The sequence below is a fragment of the Theropithecus gelada genome, chromosome 2 (genome assembly GCF_003255815.1).
Source record: "Theropithecus gelada isolate Dixy chromosome 2, Tgel_1.0, whole genome shotgun sequence".
Classification (NCBI taxonomy): Eukaryota; Metazoa; Chordata; class Mammalia; order Primates; family Cercopithecidae; genus Theropithecus; species Theropithecus gelada.
The window spans coordinates 103471723-103492079 of NC_037669.1; the positions used below are offsets into that span (position 1 = coordinate 103471723).

The following is a 20357-nucleotide window of genomic DNA, read 5'->3' on the forward strand; positions in this document are numbered from 1 at the left end:
AGCCGAGGTGTGCCATTGCATTCCAGCCTCAGTGACAAGAATGAAACTCTGTCTCAAAAATAATAATAAAAAAAAAATCAGTAAATCTATCACATGTTGTATTTTTAAAGTATATTTTCCAAAACAAAAACTTGCACATTTCTGTAAATCTCCTTCTTAATGTCTTGTCTCCATAAAAGACAGCTGGCTTCTTACATCTGTATTCAGTCTGTTGCAATATCACATGTCATATAGCTTCTGGAAAACTCCCTGTGTGAGTGTGAGGGAATGAGTATGAACAAGGCGCATGGTGTCTTACTTATTGTATTAGTTTCCTGTTGCTGCTATAACAAGTTAACCACCAATTTAGGGCTTAAAGCCTAAATAAATTTGTATTACAAATTTATTCTCTTGCAGTTTTGAAGGTCAGGAGTTCTAAATGAGTCTAATGGGGCTAAAACCAATGTGTTAGCAGGGCTGGTTCTTTGTGGAGGCTCTGAGGGCCTTCCTTGCCTTTCTCAGTTTTGAGTGGTGGTGTGTATTCTTTGGCTTGTGCCCCTTCCTTTATCTTCAAAGCTTACCATTCCAGTCTCTGCTTCTGTCATCACCTTGTCTTCTCCTCAGCTGTGCTCATGTCTCTCTCTGTCTCTCGTTCACAGGGACCCTTGTGATTTTATCATAATTCAGGACAATCTCTTATTCCTAAAATCCTTAAATTGATCATATCTGCTCATTGTTTGTTAATTACAGAAGTTTGTTTTTTCCATAAAAAGAACAGTATTTGGGGGCTATTATTCAGCTTACCATGACTGTATAAGTATTTTCACCTTGTGGATCACCTGCAGTGACCTTAAAGGTCCCCAGAAGTTCCCAGATCATCCTTTTGGAACAGCTGCAGTAGAGCAAGCAGAGGTTGGCATCTGTAGGGTGCACACAACCTAAACTTGTGCTAGGAAATGACACCAAATTAAATTACTGAAACACGGCTCCACCTCCCACTCCCATCTCCTTGATGTCTACACTCTAGTTGAGCTTGAGTTGAGTGTAATTGGCTTGTGTCTGCAGTTTCTGCAGTTCTGCCTCATCTTGGTACATACCAGAATTGCGTCAGAGCTAGGTCTAGAGATCCTCGATCAAGGCAAACATTCAGCTTTCTTAGAAGGAGGTAGTATTGTATAGTGGTTATGGTTGTAGACTGACCCCACACTATGTGTGTTCAAAGCTCAGCTCCACCACTTACTGTGTGACCCCTACTGGGACTTCTGCCTGGACTGTCATATTGCCTTTTATGGGGCCTTTCTGACACTGTTCCCCTTGCCCATTGCCTGCTTCTGGCATTCCTGCCACAGCTAGCTAACGCTGAGACTCAGGTGCACGTGATTTACAGCATACTTGCAGGAGAAAGGGGACTGAGGGAGGCAGGATGGCACAATGGAAGGCTCTAAGCAGGGATGGTGTCTAAACCAAGCAAGATTCACCTGATCCTATGGGCAGCTCTGGATCATGAATCGTACTGCAGAGCTGGTTCCACTTTGAGGCAAGGAGGTTAACCTTTTGATTCTTGTATCAGTCAGTCACTGGTTTTAGGCTGTCTGGCTCCCGACAGTCATCCTAGGGAGTGGGGCTATATTAGTCTGCTTGCGCTGCCATAACAAAATAGCACAGACTGAGTGGCTTAAACAACAGAAATTTATTTCTCAAAGTTCTACAGGTTGGGAAGTCCAAGATCAAGCTGCTCCCTGTGAGGGCTGTCTTCCTGGCATGTAGACGTTTGCCTTCTCACTGTGTTACCTGCAAAGAGGGAGAGAGCAAGCTGTCTAGTGTCTCTTCTTATTCCATCATGAGGACTCCACCCTCAGGACCTCATCTAAACATAATTACCTCCCAGTGGCCTCCCATGTTCAAATATTGTCACATTGAGGGTCAGGGCTTCAACACAGGGATTTTTTTTTGGCAGTTGGGGGCAGGGGAAGTTCAGTCCATAGTGTAGGTGTAACCTCCTGGGGAGAGGGTAGCTCTCATTAGGCTGAGGATAAATCTCTGGAGAACAGGGTGCTGAGAACTTCTATTTGCAGCCAACAGACACTGCAGCTGGGAATGGCTGCACTGGCCAGAGTGTCTGGGATGGACACCATGGCATCTCTTACACTCGTGGTCACAGCTCCCTTGCTGATCCCTCACTGCCTGACCCACTGCCTCCTGTGTGCTTCTGGGGCCTCATCCCTTCACCTAGAGGGAATGGTGTGCCACCGAAGAAGCCAGACACAAAACACTGAGGGTGGGGACAGTAATGGAGATGATTTTTCCTTTGTTTATTAATATTTTTGTGCTTATCTGCATTGTCTACAGTGATTTTTGTATTATTCTACAGCGATTTGTATTACTTTTACAATTAAGATTTTTTTTTTCTTTTTTTGAGATGGAGTCTTGCTCTGTTGCCAGGCTGCAGTGCAGTGGTGCAATCTTGGCTCACCGAAGCCTCCGCCTCCTGGGTTCAAGTGATTCTCCTGCCTCAGCCTCCCGAGTAGCTGGGACTACAGGTGCGCCCCACCACACCCAGATAATTTTTTGTATTTTGGTAGAGATGGGGTTTCACCATGTTGCCCAGCATGGTCTCAAACTCCTTGCCTTGGCCTCAGCCTCCCAAAGTGCTGGGATTACAGGCATGAGCCACTGCACCTGGCCTATTTAATATCTTAATTGTGTAATCCCAGCACCTTGGGAAGCTGAGGCAGGCAGATCACAAGGTCAGGAGTTTGAGACCATCCTGGCCAACATGGTGAAACCCCATCTCTACTAGAAATACAAAAATTAGCTGAGTGTGGTGGTGCATGCCTATTGTCCCAGCTACTTGGGAGACTGAGGCAGGAGAATCGCTTGAACCCAGGAGGCGGAGGTTGCAGTGAGCCAAGATTGCACCACTGCACTCCAGCTTGGGTGACAGAGCGAGACTCTGTCTCAAAGATATTAAATAAAAAAGAAGTCATAAGGCTTGCTTTTTTTATTTGTGTGTCTTATATTCCACTGGTAGCTGGACTTCTCTTGATATATTGTGGTTTGCTTTGAATTTTTGTTCTTCTTCTGGCCTGGTTGCAGCATTAACTTGCAGCTATGTTACCTGTAGGCCAAGGCCAGAGCCATCCCTGCCCTGCTACGCTTTATTTTTTTTATTTTATTTTATTTTTTTTTTTTGAGACTGAGTCTGGCTCTGTCGCCCAGGCTGGAGTGCGGTGGCCGGATCTCGGCTCACTGCAAGCTCCGCCTCCCGGGTTCACGCCATTCTCCTGCCTCAGCCTCCCGAGTAGCTGGGACCACAGGCGCCCGCCACTTCGCCCGGCTAGTTTTTTGTATTTTTTAGTAGAGACGGGGTTTCACCGTGTCAGCCAGGATGGTCTCGATCTCCTGACCTCGTGATCCGCCCGTCTCGGCCTCCCAAAGTGCTGGGATTACAGGCTTGAGCCACCGCGCCCGGCCTCTGCTACGCTTTAAAGGGCCCTCCTTTGGCCACCTTCCAGCTGTGCCCCTCCTCACAGGCAGGAGTCTGTGGGGCCAGGGCTGTACTCACCCAGAGTTCTTGCCTCCCCTTTGGTCTACACTGTGGGTATCAAGACTATAGAATTCCCTGCTTTATAGGCCCTACTCCCAGGGCCTGCACAGGCCTCTTACCTGCAGCCTGTTCTTCTGAGGGCTGGCATCGGAGATGAAATGATTAAGCGTGGAGATGAGTGAGAGATGAAATCAACATGTTGAGAACGATTGTCTTTAAAACATGGGAGCAGAGTATTTGGGAGTGAGGAAGGACAGATTTATATATTGTAAATGTTCCAGGCTTTTTTGGGGTCTGGGAGACTGATCTGATAAGCATGAATGAGTCATTTCCTACTGAAACCCCCTTCCTGATGGCAGCAGCCAGCATCGAATTGGGGGGACTTCAAGGACTGTTTTCTGTATTTGCAGAACCATGACAGACCACCGGTTTGTTCTTACAGGGTTCCCCCGAGGGACTTGGCTGTGCTGCTGTGCAATAAATCAAATGCATTTTTCAGCCTTGGGAAGTGGAATGAGGCATTTGTTGCTGCCAAGGAATGTCTCCAATGGGATCCAACCTACGTGAAGGTATTGGGTGGGAGGGTGAAGGTGTGGGGAGATGACTTGAGAGTATTGGGGTAGTGGATGAAGGTATGAAAGGATGAGTGAAGGTGTGGTGGGGCAGTGGCACCCGGGGGTGGCAGCTGCCTTCCTCTTAGCCTGCCTCTTTCCATTCCTTTTAAAAGTGGAAATGCTAGGAGTGCTTCTAGTTCAAATCTCTTCAGACAGATGCCCATGGGGCATGTGATCATTATCTGGAGAAGAGTAAAAACAGGGATCGCCTAGTGTTGAAATGCACTTTGTAGGAATGCACTTGGCCTCATAGTGGATGGAGCACAATGGAAATCACAGAGGAGCTTGTTTTGTTCTGATGTAGTTACACCCAAACTCATAATCTGTTCACTGTTCACGTTCTTTGCTGTTCACAAGTTTCATTTGAGCAAAGCTTTACTTCAAATGCAAGCTGGGTGGATGACACAAAACCGATTCTTCAGGAGGCATTTCTTATAGTAGAAACCAGCTCTTTGGAGGGATCTTGGAAATTTGAGAGGTCAGTAAGACCATTTACAGTTGTTAACAAAGGTCAATAAACATCATTTGATTGTTTTTTCATCAAAAATGCCCTGAGTGCCACTCTTCATGGCATCTTTACTGTTCTTGGTGCCTCAAGGCAGACAGAAGGAGCAGAAGACTCATCCTAGCTCTTGAGTAGTTTGCATTCAATCTGGGGAGAAGAAGAGCATTACAATCAGAGTCCTTAAATTCAATAGCCACTCTGGAGCATCTGAAGCAACACACAATGTGTGACTGCTAGAAACAAAATACAATGGGAAGGGAGTGGTGGAGGTTTGACCTATAGAGTACTTTAAGAGAGGGATTTGGATATTTTACATAATAAGTGACACTGACTCTTAAACTTCTTGTTGGAGGATGAATTACTTTAGAACAAGCTTGTCCAACCCCTGGCCCAGGACAGCTTTCAATGTGGCCCAACACAAATTCATAAACTGTCTTAAAACATTGAGTTTTTTTGCGGTTTTTTTTTTAAAGCTTGTCAGCTTATCGTTAGTGTTAGTGGATCTTATGTGTAGCCCAAGACAATTCTCCTTCCAGTATGACCCAAGGAAGCCAAAAGATTGGATACCTCCGCTTTAGAATTTATTGACTAGTTTTGAAAATGGGAGTGCATTCCTGGGAAATTTCTTCCCAAAGGTATTTTAGGATATTCCCAATCCTCTCACTGGGACAGTATTAATATTTGGGTTTTGCCCACATCCTGGAAGTGGAGGCTGTGACTGTGGCCCAACGGACTTGATGCTGTTACATCAAGGGGCTTCTTCCTTGATTGGCCAAACCTGCAACAGACCCTGACAGCACAGCAACCAGGGCCACTTCCCAGCTCTTACCCAGAGCTCCTGGGAGTCTCTCTCCATCCTCTCTCCCCTTCCCCGCCGCCATTGTCCTCTATAGGGGAGACAAAAAATTTTCCCTCTACCTTCTTTTGGTTCTGTGGCTGAGGCCCTGCAAATTAGATTGACAAGAGACAGATTAACAGGAGAAAAGCATACATATTTCATTAGATGTTAACTTTTATGTGTCAAAGGAATCTTCCTAGAAAAGAAGTAAAGCTCCAAAAAATGTGGACAGGCCTGAGATCTTCTATGATATTTTTCATAAAGAATAATAAATTGTGGGGATGTGACAAGACAAAGGAAAAGAGTTTTAGGTCTCTAGGGGCTGCAAACTGTGGGAAGGTGCATATATGTGGGAAAGTAATGGAAGATAAGGGTTATCTTGGCCAGATTTGTTCAGGCCAGTCTTTGTGCTCAATTTCTCTCTTCTTCATGGCCATAAAACTTCCCTGGGAGAAGAGATTTATGGCAGTCCTCATTTCTTCAGAGTTTCTGCTTTTTAGTCAGTTAAGTGAAGCTCAGGGGAGGCTTCTTTTTGCATCTATTGAATCTCAGATACCTTCAGCTCAAAATAATCCTTATGCCAAAGTGGCATATTTTAGGGTGGCATATTCTGATCCCCTTCATCTTCCTCAAAACAAACAAACAAACAACAACAACAACAACAACAAAATCTTGAATCTGAGGAAGGCAAAGAAATGGGAGATTCTCTACCAGCTTGCCTGGTTAGAAAAAACAAAACACAACTTTTTTTCCCTCCTCTCTTTGTTATTTGAGGTCTTCAGACTTTCAAAATGAAGGTTAAAACAAGTAATTACATAGTCAGAAATTTGGTGTTATGTGAAATTTTAAAGTACTTCCTTTTTTATGAACCCAGTTGGTGGACACCTGTTATCTTCTTCTTCTTCTTCTTTTTTTTTTTTTTTTTTTTTTTGTGACAGGGTCTTGCTTTGTCACCCAGGCTGGAGCCTTACCTCATGGACTCATGTGATCTTTCTCCCTCCGCCTCTGAAATAGCTGGGACTACAGGCTTGCACCACCATGTCCAGCTAATTAAAAAAAATTTTTTTTTTGTAGAGACAGGGTCTCACTATGTTTCCCAGACTGGTCTTGAGCTCCTAGGCTCAAGCAATCCTCCTGCCTTGGCCTCCCAAAGTGCTGGAATTACAGGCCTGAATCACTGCACCCGGCCTTCTGTCATCTTAGACAGAAAATTGTTTTGGTAGATCCCTGATGCTGATTCAGGTGATCAATGTGAGGTAGGCAATTGCATTTTATTCCCATTTGAGAGTCATATTATTTGTATACAGGCAAAACTAGACCATTTTCTTCTATTGATCATTGTAATTTTCTTCTTTCTATAGAAATCAAATATTTATTTGGACTCTTGTGAATATCACTTACAATGTAGAACTCAGAAAATCTCAGTGTTTGTCATTACAATTTGTTTTCTTATGCACCCAGTAGAAATTGTGTTTACTTTGAAAGGGACAGGAAAAACACCTTTGTTTTCATATCAGTCTCATTCTTTTCCTGAACACCAATCAAAGGACTGTTTTCATTCTTCTGTTCTGGCCCAAGCTGTGACTTGAAGTATGAATAAATAAATAAGGCCAGGTGCAGTGGCTCACTTGAACTGCACCCTGGCCTCATAATCTGAGCAGTTTGGGAGGCCGAGGCAGGAAGATTGCTTGAGGCCAGGAGTTCAAGACCAGTTTGGGCAATATAGCAAGACTTTGTCTCTACCAAAAATGGAAAAGTTATCTGGGCATGGTGGTGCACACCTGTAGTCCTAGCTACTTGGGAGGCTAGGATGAGAGGTTAGTTTGAGCCCAGGAGTTAGAGGGTAGCAGTGAGCCAGGATCATGCCACTACACTCCAGCCTAGGTGATAGGGCAAGATCCTGTCTCAATCAGTCAATCAGTCAATAACAAACCAACCAACCGGAGATGTAACTGGAAGCAGACCTGCTTTCTTCTCTCTGTGTCATATGTTAGATGCTATATAAGTCATGGATTTGAAAGTGATTCTTTTCTTGGCAGTTAAATGACAGAGCAATGTGGCACAGAATATAATGTGGAAACCCTGTATCCAGTGTTGGTTAGAAATCCCTGTTTACATAGAAGTAAGACAGGATATGAGTCTGTTGCCCAGGCTGGAGTTCAGTAGCACGACTGTAGCTCACTGCAGCCTCGATCTTCTGGGCTCAAGCAATCCTCTCACCTCAGCCTCCTGAGTAGCTGGGACTACAAGGTACATGCCACTATGCCCACCTAATTTTTCTTTTCTTTTTAGTAGAGACAAGGTCTCACTATGTTGCCCATGCTGGCCTGCAACTCCTGAGCTCAAGCGATCCTCCTGCCTTGATCTCTCAAAGTGTTAGGATTACAGGCATGAGCCACTGTGCCCAGTCAGACGTGAGAGTTTTAGAGTTGGATTTCCCATGTTGCCAATCTTGTTTTTTCTTTCACCAGCAGGTTAAAGGAGATGTGATACATGACAGTTTTGCTTTTTATCATGTTCCAGGGATACTACCGAGCTGGTTATTCCTTGCTGAGGTTACACCAGTCTTATGAAGCCGCTCGCATGTTTTTTGAGGGTCTGCGACTTGTGCAGAGAAGCCAAGACCAGGCACCAGTTGCTGATTTCCTTGTTGGAGTCTTCACCACTATGAGCAGTAAGTTGGAACTGGGGAAACTTTTTGTAAAGTCCTTGCTATTTTATTCGAATAGCTCCTGGGGACTCAGGCTCATGGGGAGATAATTTCTGGGTGTTTCTTTGTGGCTGATTTATGTAGTTTAATGAAACTAGTTCACACATTAGAAAGCATTTTGGACGCTTCAGTGGCTTCTGCCTTTGTAAAAACAATAAGGTACTTTTTGCATAAATAACTAAAAGCTTTGGGTGTTTGGTTTCATTTTTTTTTTTTTTTTTGAGACGGAGTCTCACTTAGTCGCCAGGCTGGAGTACAGTGACGCAATCTTGGCTCACTGCAACCTCCGCCTCCCAGGTTCAAGTGATCCTCCTACTTCAGCCTCCCGAGTGGCTGGGACTACAGGCACACGCCAACACACCCAGCTAATTTTTTGTATTTTTAGTAGAGATGGGGTTTCGCCATATTGGCCAGGATGGCCTTGATCTCTTGACCTCATGATCCGCCCACCTTGGCCTCCCAAAGTGCCAGGATTACAGGTGTGAGCCACCCTGCCCGGCTGGTTTCAGACTTCTTAAGTGTTTTGTGTTGCTATTCATAGGGATTTCCGTATTTATACTACTCTCCTGATGTGACTTTTGCTGTTTCCTGTGATTTTTCTTTTCCTTTTTTTTTTTGAGATGGAGTTTCACTCTTGTTGCCCAGGCTGGAGTGCAATGGCGTGATCTTTGCTCACTGCAACCTCTGTTTCCCGGGTTCAAAGGAATCTCCTGCCTCAGCATCCTGAGTAGCTGGGATTACAGGCGCCCACCCCCCTGCCTGGCTAACTTTTTGTATTTTTAGGAGAGATGGGGCTTCACCATGTTGGCCAGGCTGGTCTTAAACTCCTGACCTCAGGTAATCCACCTGCCTTGGCCTCCCAAAGTGCTGAGATTATAGGCATAAGCCACCGTGCCTGGTCTTTCCTGTGGTTTTTCACATGTATTTTTCCACTCTATTGAGAAAATATTTGTTTGCTATGAAAATAACCTGGAAGGGCCGATGGAGGGTCCTGTGAAAGCTGATAATGGGTGCTCCGTGTCAGGGTTGTGAAGCTCACTGCCTGGCACTGCAGAATCAGCAGAGGACTCATGTGTTCAGCCTAGCAGGGAGGGGAACTTTTTGTGTCACTGCATTAAGCTACTACTTTAATGACCTGGCCTAAGACATAGCTTTGTCAGTGGCCTGGATAAGGCAAAACCAGAAACTGGTAAAGCACAGTGTAATAAACTTCACTCCTTGCCAGTGATGGTGCAGTCTAAAGAACTGCCAATACCTAGGCTGTTGTTTTTAAATATGGTGTTTGATCAAATTTAAGTTGCACTAAGATGTGCTGTTAATTTATGCTGTGCCAGTGAGAGACAACATTGATTGTAAGACACATCCTGATTTCAGAGATGTTAGAATATGAAAAATGGCACGTTAGAATTTCTGAAAAATGGTCTTTGTCTTTTAAATGTGGGGAAACCACAGCTGACAATTGATAGACTGTTATCAATCAAACTGTTCCCATTGCAGTTGTGGGAAAGCAATTTTTGTGGTCTGTGGGTGGAATCCCACAGATTTTGACAAGTTCGGTACAGAGAGGGGACCAGAGGAGTAGCAGGCAGTGGGAAGGAGTTAGAGGCAGGTGCAACCATGTCCCCTAGACACGGAAGTAGAAGGTCTCTTGATAGGTACTGATGAGTCACAGCTCTTCAGTCAGTCTTTTGCCAACAGTGGTCAGGGCTGGTTTCATTTTCTTCCTAACCTGATGACTTGGCCTGCACTTCCCCATTACCTTCTCTGCATCTTTTTTTTTTTTTTTTTTTGAGACGGAGTCTTGCTCTGTTGTCCAGGCTGGAGTGCAGTGGTGCAATCTAGGCTCACTGCAACCTCGGACTCCCAGGTTCAAGAGATTCTCCTGCCTAAGCCTTCTGAGTAGCTGGGACTACAGGCGCGTGCCACCATGCCCGGCTAATTTTTGTATTTTTAGTAGATCTGGGGTTTCAGTATGTTGGCCAGGCTGGTCTCGAACTCCTGACCTCAGGTGATCCACCTGCCTCGGCTTCCCAAAGTGCTGGGATTACAGGCGTGAGCCACTGCACCCGGTTTCTCTGCATCTTTTTTTTTTTTTTTTTTTTGAGATGGAGTTTCACTCTTTTCCCCCAGGCTGAAGTGCAATGGCACGATCTTTGCTCACTGCAACCTCCAGCTCCTGGGTTCAAGTGATTCTCCTGCCTCAGCGTCCCTAGTAGCTGGTATTACAGGCTCTGCCACCACGCCCAGCTAATTTTTGTTTTTTTAGTAGAGACGGGCTTTCACCCTGTTGGCCAGGCTAGTCTCAAACTCCTGACCTCAGGTGATCTGCCTGCCTTGGCCTCCCAAAGTGCTGGGATTACAGGTGTGAGCTACTGCACCCGGCCGCCTGCATCTTTTAAATGTCACTATTCTGTCAGAAGCCAGGCCAGAGTTATGGGAATTCCAAACAACTGCTTCTTGATGACTGCCCGGGTGGTTTTCATTCTGCCCCCAACCTGAAAGGTGGCAGTTAACAGGACTTCTTAGGACGATGCATCCAATACTTTATTTACCAAAGCACTCCTTTTTGGAAGGTAAAGAAATTGGCGTGGCCCAGTTTCTAAATTTTGAAAAATACATTTATGGGAAACTTCTTATCCTTTCATATGGTATACGTTTGTTTTGATATTTACTTATTTTTTGAAATTAATAACTTTGGAAGAGGTGCCAAGTTATTCTGACTCTTGACCTGTCCCCTCGGACATTCTCATCCATGAATTTGAGAAATGTGGTTGGAGGATCACAAGGTGCAATAGGTCAATAGGCCACCAGGTCAGAAGAATGTGTATTGATGACAACAGTTGGTGGATGTGGGTTCCAGTCTTGTTTCTTGTCATGAACTAACTGCATGATATGCCATGAAACCTATCTTCATTTGTCATAGTTTCTAATGTTTTGGGTAACAATAATATTTGTCACATTTTTCTTAAAGGAAATGAGTATTGTAACTTAAGCTTCCATTTCCTCCTCTGTAAGTGGAGATAATAGGCACTTCCTTAGTGGTTTGTTTGAGGGATTAAATATAAGCATGTATCACTGGGCATGTAAATATAAGCATGTATAACTAGAAAGGCAAAGCGAATGTTAATTATGCTGCCTAACTCTTAGGGGATTGATTTTATGACGAACTGGAAATAATGGCCACTTCAATCAATCATAAAGGGCTTCATACTACTTTGAAAATGCCTTTCTTTTGGGTATCTTTAATTTACCATTTATCTATGTGTGAACTTAATTGGAGGACCTTTTCTGAAATGCTGTAGACTTCACCTTCATTAAAATCCCTAAATTATGAAACTTTCTTTCAGGTGACTCCATTGTTTTGCAAAGTTTCTTGCCTTGCTTTGATCATATTTTCACAACTGGATTCCCAACAGAAGTGTGGCAATCTGTAATAGAAAAGTTGGCTAAGAAGGGATTATGGCATGTAAGTAAAAGGAGATGGCTCTCTCATGGGGAGAGTACATTCTTGATTAAATGATTTCTTTCCATTGGCATTGAGGGATTGTAATTTATTATTTGTTGATCTTGATGCCAGGATAAATTTTTAACTAGGACATCATTAAAGATGAAAAATCTTTGAGATAGATTAATTAACCAGTTTCCATTTATTTTTTAAAATGGGCAAAGCACTTAGACTGTGGTAACCTCACTCCTTGCTCTGTGTCTCAACCGTCATTAAAGAAATGTAAAGTACAGGTGCTAACGGTAATGTGGAATGAGAAAAACAAAGCTGTGTGTTCATTTTCACAATCATATTTTATACTGCATTAGCTAGTGTGTGCCCAGATGACCTATCTGGGCTGCTCACAAGGGTTCCCATGTGGTTTTGAGGGACTGCTAACATTTGGATAGTGGCTAAGTGAGGTTGTAGGACCTGAACCCAGGGCCAGGAATCCATGGAATGGAGGAGTGGGTGGACTCTGGAGGCCTGGGCTTCAGTGCCACACAGATGTGTCCTTGAATCAGAATCCCCCACTTACTATTTTGGGCTAATTACTTACCCTTTGAGTCTTATTTCCTCATTTGTAAGTTGCATTATATAAACCTATTTCTCAGAGTTTTGGTGAGAATCAGAAATAATGGACAAGAGCACCTATCAGGTAATGTTTGTTGAAGGCTTACAGTGCCAGGCATTGAGCTGAGGGGTTTTATAATACCTGGCATATTCTAAGTGCCCAGTGAATAGTAGTTGTCATTGGTGATAGGCTGTAAGTGCTCATGAGAATGGGCTGGCCAAAGCTAGGAGTTTGGTTAGAACAGGCCTGCTGGGCTTTCTAAAGCTGGGCAGTCCAGAAAAGTCAGCAAAAGCAAGGCCAACCTATTAAGGACTCCTGATCCTAGCAGATTGGGTGACTTTAGAATAGAAAATTCTTAAATTTTGGACAAGGTAATGGATTCTATTGGAAATGTAATGAAATCTATGGGGCTCTCTTGTCATGCACTGATAATTGTGTGTATAGTTTCAGGGGGTTCATGAGAAACCTCCTGGAGTCCAGCCATGGGCTCCCTGAAGCTTACCCTTATATTAAAAAATCTTGGGAGGGCAGGTAGCAGGGATGAGGAAGGCAGACTGACCTCTTGGGGAAGCAGTAGTCAGAAATCCAGGGTCCTGTTAAAAGACATTTGAGATCTTTTCTCTCTTTGGATAAGGTAGCTGGACTAAGAGTTCTATAAGGATCCTTCCAGCTTTATTTTTTAAAAAGTTTTGAAATTCTGTGATTCCAAGTGCTAGGGTAGATCTGTGAGTAGGAGGCCTTAGGCCTCATTAGCAGGAAGATAGTTTAATTTACTGCACTCAGGAAAAGAACCTTGTCCTCTCTTCCCAGTGTGGGGTGGACATGAATAGAGCTCCATGGCCTAGGTAAAGAATGAGAGAATAGGAGGCAGGCAACTGCTAATAGATTATTATCCCAGCCAGTCAAGGGAGGGCCCAGGAATCCAGCCCAAGTGGCAGGTCCAACATCCTACCTGCAGTGAGGCTCTGGTAATTCCCAAATACTGCAGACAGAAGCATCTTTTTAAAGGCCAGCAATCTGGACCACTAGAATGCTGAACTTATCACGTGGGGTTGAGTGTGGGCAGCGAGGCTTGTTTAGGGCAAAAAGTTAAGAATGGGCATCACAGAGTTTGCAGTGAGATTGCACCGATGCACTGTAGCCTGGGCAACAAGAGTGAGACTCCATCTCAAAAAAAAAAAAAGAATGGGTATCAATCTGAAAGAAACTAGAAGCGAGATGTGGCTATGGGCTCAGTTCCTGTGGTCCTAAGTCCACTGGCAAGAGCCATACGTGAGAGAGGTTGGAGCTGAGACTGGGTCTCCAGTCATGGTCATAACAGAGCTGGGAATTCTTAGACCTGTTAGCATACCTGAATGATCTCAGTAGGGGCTTCTCAGGATGTGCTGTGAGACCTATGAAAACTGGCTTAACTTCTCTGGAATTTAGTCTCTTCAGCAACTTTAGATAGGGTCAGTAGTTTAACAACTGGGTCTCTGAAAAGAAAAGGTCCCGATTTGTAGCATTTGCTAATTTTGGTCATGTAAATACTCTCACCATGGCCAATTTCCAGCTACTAATATGACATACAAGACTTGGAGTTAGGAAGAGATGTGCATCGTCAGCTCAGTAGCTGATAGGAGCTGGCTCCAGCATACCATTTGACAAGGTCTAATGGGCTCCAAGTACTTGGGGCTTTTCGAATGCTGATGTGCTGAATAATTGATTGGGGTAGGGTATTTCTAAAGGATTTGAGTCTTCCACTTGTTAAGCCTTAAGAACTTGGCAGGGAATTACTCTTTTTTTTTTTTTTTAAATCCCATTGCAACTATACTGTGAAATGCGCATGACATCATCTGCTCCTGTCCTCAGCAGGCTTTGAGGAAGTGTGGAGAGGCCTTAGTCCTCAGCAGGAACAGGAAGTTGGTTAGACAGAGACTCTGATTGTCACAGCAAATAGCTGAAAAAATTGGCAAGCACTTTAAAAAAAGACAAAGCTAGAGAGTGGTTTTTTTTAATTTGCTTGTTTTAAAGCTTAAAATAACTTTTTTGCTTTAATAACCCATGTGGAGAACATTATCATTCCAGCCTTTTCTTCTTGTCTTCTCCCACCAGTCATTTCTACTTCTGTCAGCAAAAAAAGACCGATTACCAAGAAATATTCATGTGCCAGAGTTATCACTGAAAAGTCTCTTTGAGGTAAGGTGTTTTTTTTTTTGTTTTTTTGTTTTTTTTGAAACTGAGTCTCGCCCTTTCACCCAGGCTGGAGTGCAGTGGCACGATCTCAGCTCACTGCAACCTCCACCTCGCGGTTCAAGCAATTCTCCCTGCTTCAGCCTCCCGAGTAGCTGGGATTACAGGTGCCTACCACAATGCCCGGCTAATTTTTGTATTTTTTGGTAGAGATGGGTTTCACCATGTTGGCCAGGCTGGTCTAGAACTCCCAACCTCAGGTGATCCACCCACCTTGGCCTCCCAAAGTGCTGGGATTACAGGTGTGAGCCACTGCGCCTGGCCTTGTAAGGTGATTTCTGGAAACATAACTTCTTTGTGTCTGGTACTTTCTCCTTCAGCTGCCTTACCACAAATTTGTTATTTATAATAATCCTAGGCTTGGACCACAGCTAATCCAAGTGTTACTGATTCCATACTTTATGGGTAAAGGAGTTTGAAGCTTCATATTGATTAGTGACTTCTATAATTTCTCTTGTGTGTTTTTTTCCCCAGAAGTACGTTTTCATTGGACTTTATGAGAAGATGGAACAAGTGCCCAAGTTAGTCCAGTGGCTCATCTCCATTGGTGCAAGTGTTGAGACTATAGGACCGTATCCCCTTCATGCCCTCATGCGACTCTGTATCCAAGCCAGTAAGTCTTCTCCCTGTTTTCCACCCTCCAAGCTGCCCTTCCAGCCGAGTTCTGGGACTCTGTGGAGCTCAAGTGAAACTAGAATTAAGCCACTTGAATGCAGACCGTTTGAATATTCAAATGATCTGGTTATTCAAATGAATGAAGCAGCAGGGAAGTCGTATCATTTTTATCTTTCCTGGCACCTAGTAGCTGCAGGAGGTCCAAACGGAAAGGATTCTGTGTTTCTAGACAGATCCTGGCAGGAGGGTGGAGCCCTGGTACCCAAGGAAGGGACTTAGGACGGACAGCTGTTGCTGGGCAACACTCCCAGGAGACCTGCAGAGTTTCTTCCTTCCGGCATAGGCAGCTTTGGTCTTTTTCTCTAGGTTCATCTTCACTCTAGCCCAGGGGGCTGACGGCTGTGTTATGGGACACACAACACAGTCCCTTGGCTGGGGGATCCCAAGTGAGACATGAGCTTTTGCTGATACAGTTTGGTTGTGCTTCTTTTAAAAGACTGCTATTTTCATGAAGTTCTTTTTTAAGCTTTGCCATCTGGTTATAGGATTTAACTTTAAAAATATTTTTATTTTATCATTAACACACACACACACACACACACACACACACACACACACACTTTAGATAGAAGTTTGTTTTTCTTTCCAAGCACACGTGGCATCACTGTGGGACATTCACCCTTAGCATTTTAACGCCAGAAGGGGCCAAGAGAACTTGTCCAGTCTACCTCTTGTAGGCTGTATCGTCTCCCCAGGAATGGGGGAGCGGGAGGTGGCCATGGGCTTGAGGTCTGGGACCCCTGTCTTTGCTGTAGCCAGATTTGTCCTGCTGTTACTCGTTTCATATAGTGGGGAATTTATAAGATGTATATATATATTTTTTGAGACTGAGTCTCACTCTATTGCCCAGGCTAGGGGAGTGCAGTGATGTGATATTGGCTCACTGCACTGCAGCCTTTGCCTCCTGGGTTCAGGTGATTCCCCTGTATCAGCCTACCAAGTATCTGAGATTATAGGTGCCCGCCACCACGCCTGGCTAATTTTTGTATTTTTAGTAGAGACAGGGTTTCACCATGTTGGCCAGGCTGGTCTCAATTTTCTGATCTCAAGTGATCCACCCGCCTCAGCCTCCAGAAGTGCTGGGATTACAGGCGTGAGCCCCACCATGCCTGGCCAAGAGATTTTATTCTTACACAGCAGATAAAACATTTAAAAGTAAAGCCTGATTCAAAGCTACTTAATCTAATCCTCCCAGTTTCAAGTGAGGAAACTGGAATGCAGAGAAGTGTGGCTCTGGTTATGAATGTCATGGTTCCCCATTGCGTCTCCTTTTAAGTTAGTTCCTGTGATTGTAGGGAGTATCAGTAAGATTGAGCCTTCAAGTTGGTAAGCTTTAATCCTTCATTTGTTTCTCAGAGAACTCTGACATGGTGACAAATGGGAGTCCAAAGAGTTGGCAGAGGTTTGTGGCTTTCCTAGATCTCAGGAACTCCAAGGAAGGAATTGAATATATATGTCCCATGGATAATAATGCAGTAGGGTAATCTCATCAGAGATACTGGCTTGATTATTAAAGTGGAGGCTGTTGCGCCTCACCCAGATCCTCTTTGCCACCAACCCCCTCACCCCCACCTGCTGTCAATGTTAGCTGCTAACAACTCACAGCTGGCCCCTTGGGCAGAGCATTGCTCTTTGTCAACAGAAACCACTTCCCAGAGAGGTTCTCTCTGGACCTTGCCTCTCTCCCTGAGTGCATTCTGTAGCTCTTGATTGACTGACATGGGGATTCAAAAGGCCAGCCCCAGTGCCTCAAGGTGGGTCTAGGCTGTGGTGCATTCCTGCTGCAGAGCTGCTCATGAGGTCAGGCTGGAGTGACCCTACTAGGATTACTACCTTGCTTAGCTGCTTCCCCTACCTGTCCTGCCTCCCTCGCTCTTTCTCGTGCTATCTCTAGCTCAGTCATATGTATAAGAATCCCTATCTCAGGCTTCTAGGGAACCTGACCTACGTTGATTCTGGGTCGCTTTCTATAACTCATCCTCTTACTTGACAAACGCTCGTGTCTCCCCACACCTGTTTGCGGTGAGTGGAAACGTATGTTGGATTCCTCATTTGGTTACCTTAGTGTGGTCCACGTTGACTTGCTTTGCTGATTTTCTTTCTTTCTTTTTAATCTATTGCTGCTGCACAAATGAACTTTGCTGACTTTCTGTATGTGGAAAACATTAGTAAGTCGTTCTAATTCCCTTCAGGGGAAAACCATCTTTTCCGGTGGTTAATGGATCACAAGCCCGAGTGGAAAGGCCGCATTAACCAGAAGGACGGGGATGGCTGCACTGTCCTGCACGTCGTCGCTGCCCACTCCCCAGGATACCTCGTCAAGCGTAAGTAGTGGCACCTCACTACTCACAGTAGTGACTTCAAGTCTCAGAGGGTGCGCTGTGGCTGGCTGGTGTCAGGCTTTGAGGACCCACAACTGCCTTGTTTTACCCATTCTATCCCTAGCTGGTTCAGAGGGCTAAACTTCCCCTTGAACTAAACTTGATTTTGGTCGGTGGGTGGATAAGCTGTATGCAGAAAGAAGGTGAGGTGAGACAAGGAAGAATTGCTGGGCTTCAAGTGCTCTTTCATCTTGAAATGGCTTCTGTGGGGTTGAATGGTTTCAAGAAAATGGGCTCCTGGCTGCCTTTGTTCCCTCCTTCATCACATGGTTACTCATTTTATTTTATGCCAAACCTGTGTTAGCTGCCAGAGAGGAATTATGAACTGAACTGCACATGGTTCTGCCTTCATGGCACTTAGAATCTAACACAGGGATTGCATCTTCCCTTACCTGCTGGGGCCAGACCGGGCACATGAGGGAGTGAGGCTGGCACATGCGAGGAGAAGCTGGTTCTTCTGACACCAGTGCACCATGTTAGCCTGGGAAGCAGGAAGGCTGTGTTCACTCTTACAGAGCTCTCTGATGTCACTCACTTTTCCTGAAACTCTCAGACCCCTCAGTTTTTGCTTTCTGTTTGGGACAGAGAAGAACATACTATTTCCCATAATGATAATGGACTCTCAGCCTCTGTGGAAGGGAGGTGACAGGGAGTGGTGATGAGCTTGTGCTGCTGCAGCCTGGAGCTGATCATAGGAACCAGGCTGGGCTGTCATCTTCTCATGGCAAGAGATGTTGGACATCTGGATTTTTTTTGAGACGGAGTCTCGCTCTGTCGCCCAGGCTGGAACAGTGGCACCATCTTGGCTCACTGCAACCTCCGTCTCCCGGGTTCAATCGATTCTCCTGCCTTAGCCTCTCCCGAGTAGTTGGGACTACAGGTGCACACCACCATGCCCAGCTAATTTTTGTAACTTTAGTAGTTATGTTGGCCAGGCTGTTCTTGAACTCCTGATCTCAAGTGATCCACCTGCCTTGGCCTCCCAAAGAACTGGGATATAGGCATGGGCCACCATGCCCGGCCAGAAATCTGGATTTTTTAAAACTGTGAATCTTGTGATTTTTTTTCAGCTGTCTGCTCAGATTTAAACATGCCTGTGAACTAGAATCAGCCTGAAGGCCTCCTTTTGGGGACCTCTGGTCTGGTGGTTACTCGTAGGAAACTGTCCTCCCTTCAGCATCTCTCAGGAGGAGCCCAGCGAGGCATGTTTCTCTAATGTCATTCCCACTGAACTGGGACCTAGGAACCTATATCTAGGGAAACAAAGGAGAAGGGTTCTGTGGATTTTTGAGCTTTATTGAAATGTTATTCATATACTATATAATTTACCTGTTTAAAGTGTACAGTTAAATGCTTTTTGATCTATTCAGAGCTGTGCAAGTATCATTACAGTACATTTTAGAACGTTTTTATCCTAAAAAGAAACCCTGCACCCGTTAGCAGTCATTCCATTTCCCTCATCCCCAAGCCCTAAGCAACCATCACTTTTTGTCTCTATGGATTTGCCTATTTTGGATATTTCATGTAAGTGGAATCATAGAATATAAGGCCTTTTGTGACTGGCTTCTTTCACCAGCATATTTTCAAGGTTTATCCGTGTTGTAGAATGAATCAATACTTAATTCCCTTTTCTTGCCAAATAATAGTCTATTGTATAAATACACCATGTTTTGTTTATTCGTTCTTCAGTTGACGGGTGTTTGGGTTGTTTCCACTTTCTGGCTAGTATGAATAATGCTGCTGTCAATATTTGTGTACAGGGCATTTGTTTTCATTTTTCCCAGCTAGATACCCAGGAGGAGAATTGCTGGATCATATGGTAACACTATGTTTAACCTTTTGAGGAATTGCCAGACTGTTTCCCAAAGTGGCTGTACCATTTTACAGTCTCAACAGCAGTGTATGATGATTCCAGCTTCTTCACATCCTAACCCTTGTTATTTATTATCTGTTCTTTCGATGTTCTCTGTGTTTTAGTCCCTTCTTAAAGACAGTGATATTCTGGCAAACAACTAGCTCTTCAAGAGAAAAGCCCTGAATTGTAGCATTTCTTGAGTTCCATGGTATAATCAGGAGTATCTGATCTTTTGGCTTCCCTGGGCCACATTGGAATAAGAATTGTCTTGGGCCACACATAAAATACAGTAATACTAAAGATGGCTGATGAGTTAAAAAAAAAAAAAAAAAAAAGAAGGTCGGTGCACAAATCTCATAATGTTTTAAGAAAATTTACAAATTTGTGTGGGCCATGGGTTGGACAAGTGTGGAAATACTCCCATGGTGGCATAATTCATGCTACCAATGTGACGTCAGGCAACACAGAGTTGGGAAGAGATGTGTGGTAGGACGTTATTATATTTTATTTTTATCATACAGATACATATTAAGATAGAAGTAAAGAAACCTCATCATAGATAATAGCAAAATATAGTAAAAATTATTAGGAAGTGATGGGTTTTGTTTGTCATACAATTTTTTTAATTACAATTTTTATCAACCAGCTTGCAACATTTCTGGACATTAAACAATTGGCTCTTGTGAACTGATATGAACTGGGTCTTAGCATACCATTGTGCTAAACCTAACATTAGCCTAGTAATTTATGGTTAAAGAATGTGCCACAACAATCATTGTGCTCTCTTTACATATCTCTACCCTGCAAATCTTCAAGAAAAAATACTTCCTGTCTGACTCTTTGATTTGCAAAAAACACATCTCCAGGTCTCCTGACATGCATGTGGCATAATGGCACGCACTTGTAGTCCCAGCTACTCGGGAGTCTGAGGTAGAAGAATCGCTTGAACCCAGGAGGTGGAGC

General features: G+C 44.2%; 1 protein-coding gene across 2 annotated transcripts in view; it reads left to right on the forward strand.

Moving 5' to 3' along the window:
* Positions 1–20357, forward strand: part of TRANK1 (tetratricopeptide repeat and ankyrin repeat containing 1) — a 119076-nt gene that overhangs the window by 39491 nt on the left and 59228 nt on the right. For both annotated transcript variants that reach the window (XM_025377250.1, XM_025377251.1), the window contains 6 exons: positions 3969–4095; positions 8007–8157; positions 11541–11659; positions 14346–14429; positions 14958–15096; positions 17351–17482. In XM_025377250.1, coding sequence (XP_025233035.1) covers positions 3969–4095; positions 8007–8157; positions 11541–11659; positions 14346–14429; positions 14958–15096; positions 17351–17482 — 752 coding nt within the window. The remainder of the gene's footprint in view (positions 1–3968; positions 4096–8006; positions 8158–11540; positions 11660–14345; positions 14430–14957; positions 15097–17350; positions 17483–20357) is intronic.